The sequence below is a fragment of the Poecilia latipinna genome, unplaced genomic scaffold (assembly GCF_001443285.1).
Source record: "Poecilia latipinna isolate Pla-1442-1.1 unplaced genomic scaffold, P_latipinna-1.0 Scaffold2730, whole genome shotgun sequence".
NCBI lineage: Eukaryota > Metazoa > Chordata > Actinopteri > Cyprinodontiformes > Poeciliidae > Poecilia > Poecilia latipinna.
The window spans coordinates 10,063-11,674 of NW_015115346.1; the positions used below are offsets into that span (position 1 = coordinate 10,063).

Below are 1,612 nucleotides of genomic sequence, written 5' to 3' on the forward strand. Positions count from 1 at the left end.
TTGTTATGCTGTCAGGTTTATGATCAAGCAGAAATTTAAAATTTCCATTTTTCAGTTTCATGATGTAAAGTGTTAATAATAAATGTGTGTGATGTCACACTTTTATCTTTATTGCATGTATAAAATGACTATGTACCATGTTCAAAATACAGTCTAAAACTAACAACAGGTCAAAGGTCAGACGTCCCTACAGGATGATGTGTTAAATAAAACCTCAGGTGAGCGGCTGCTGAGAAATAAAACACACCGGCAGTTTGACACCATTTCAGATATTTAAAACACAAAACTAATCAATAATTATTGATATTGGCTGATTTGAAGCGTTTATAAGGTGATTTTAGCCAAATCGTCCCACCCTGGTTGGAGATTAAAACTGAACTATTTCAGGTTATTTTTCATGGTGGAAGCTTCCTTTATGTTTGTCGCTGCAGAGATGATTTATGTTGGCAGCGAGGTCGCCACCACAGTGTTTCCTGGACTCCAACATGGCGTCGTCACCAGACCGGCCCGAAGCTCCGTCTGCTCAAGCTTTAGTTAAACTCATTCAGCCCGCCGTCTCTGACGCCGTCGCCTCTCTACCCGCCAGGAACCGAATTCAGAGCAGCCCAGGAGCGGGACCTGAAGGAGGCCCTGAGCGGGATGGACCGGTCCATCCCGCTGGTGTTCGTCAGCGGGAACCACGACCTGGACCAGGTCCCGACTCCCAGCACGGTGGAGCAGTATTGCCGGGTCTGGGGCGACGACTACTTCAGCTTCTGGGTGAGCAGAACGAAAATAACAGCAAACAAAAACAAGATGGCCGATTATCACTGGAGAGGAGACACTGGTTATCATCTGAACCGTCTGGTAACCTTCTACTAGTTATTCATGTTTTTCCTTAATTTAATTAAAAAAACTACATTAGTTATTATGATTAAAATTATGAATCTACTATCATATAAGCGTCAGCGTGGGAGCAGCTGATTCATAAATAAAATAGGCTATGATGACATGAGACTTTATTGATCTAAATAGTTAAATCAGTTTCAAAGTTCACTGATTGGCTGTGAGGCCCAAAGGACAGCCGATAAAAATAAAGCGTCCTTCCTGGTTAAAGCCCAGTTCACACGACACGATTTTAGATTTGTTGGCTGATTTTCAAAACCAGAGAGACCACACATTAGCCGACGAAAAATCGTAGGTATAACCGGTTCGATCGGTTCGACTGGGTGCGATCGGTGTGATTGGGTTCGATCGGTGTGATTGGGTTCGATTGGTGTGATTGGGTTCGATCAGTTCGATCGGTGTGATTGGGTTCGATCGGTTCGATCGGTATGATTGGGTTCGATCGGTGCGATTGGGTTCGATCGGTGTGATTGGGTTCGATCGGTGTGATTGGGTTCGATCGGTGTGATTGGATTCGATCGGTGTGATTGGGTTCGATCGGTGTGATTGGGTTCGATCGGTGTGATTGGGTTCGATCGGTTCGATCGGTGTGATTGGGTTCGATCGGTGTGATTGGGTTCGATCGGTGTGATTGGGTTCGATCGGTGTGATTGGGTTCGAGCGGTTCGATCGGTATGATTGGGTTCGATCGGTCTGATTGGGTTCGATCGGTGTGATTGGGTTTGAT

At 45.2% G+C, this 1,612-nt stretch overlaps 1 protein-coding gene across 1 annotated transcript in view; it reads left to right on the forward strand.

Moving 5' to 3' along the window:
* The window catches only part of LOC106938929 (serine/threonine-protein phosphatase CPPED1-like), a gene marked incomplete at its 5' end in the record, with an annotated part of 31,270 nt that overhangs the window by 6,518 nt on the left and 23,140 nt on the right, over positions 1 to 1,612 (forward strand). The window contains one exon of the mRNA XM_015021138.1: positions 535 to 759. Coding sequence (XP_014876624.1) covers positions 535 to 759 — 225 coding nt within the window. The remainder of the gene's footprint in view (positions 1 to 534; positions 760 to 1,612) is intronic.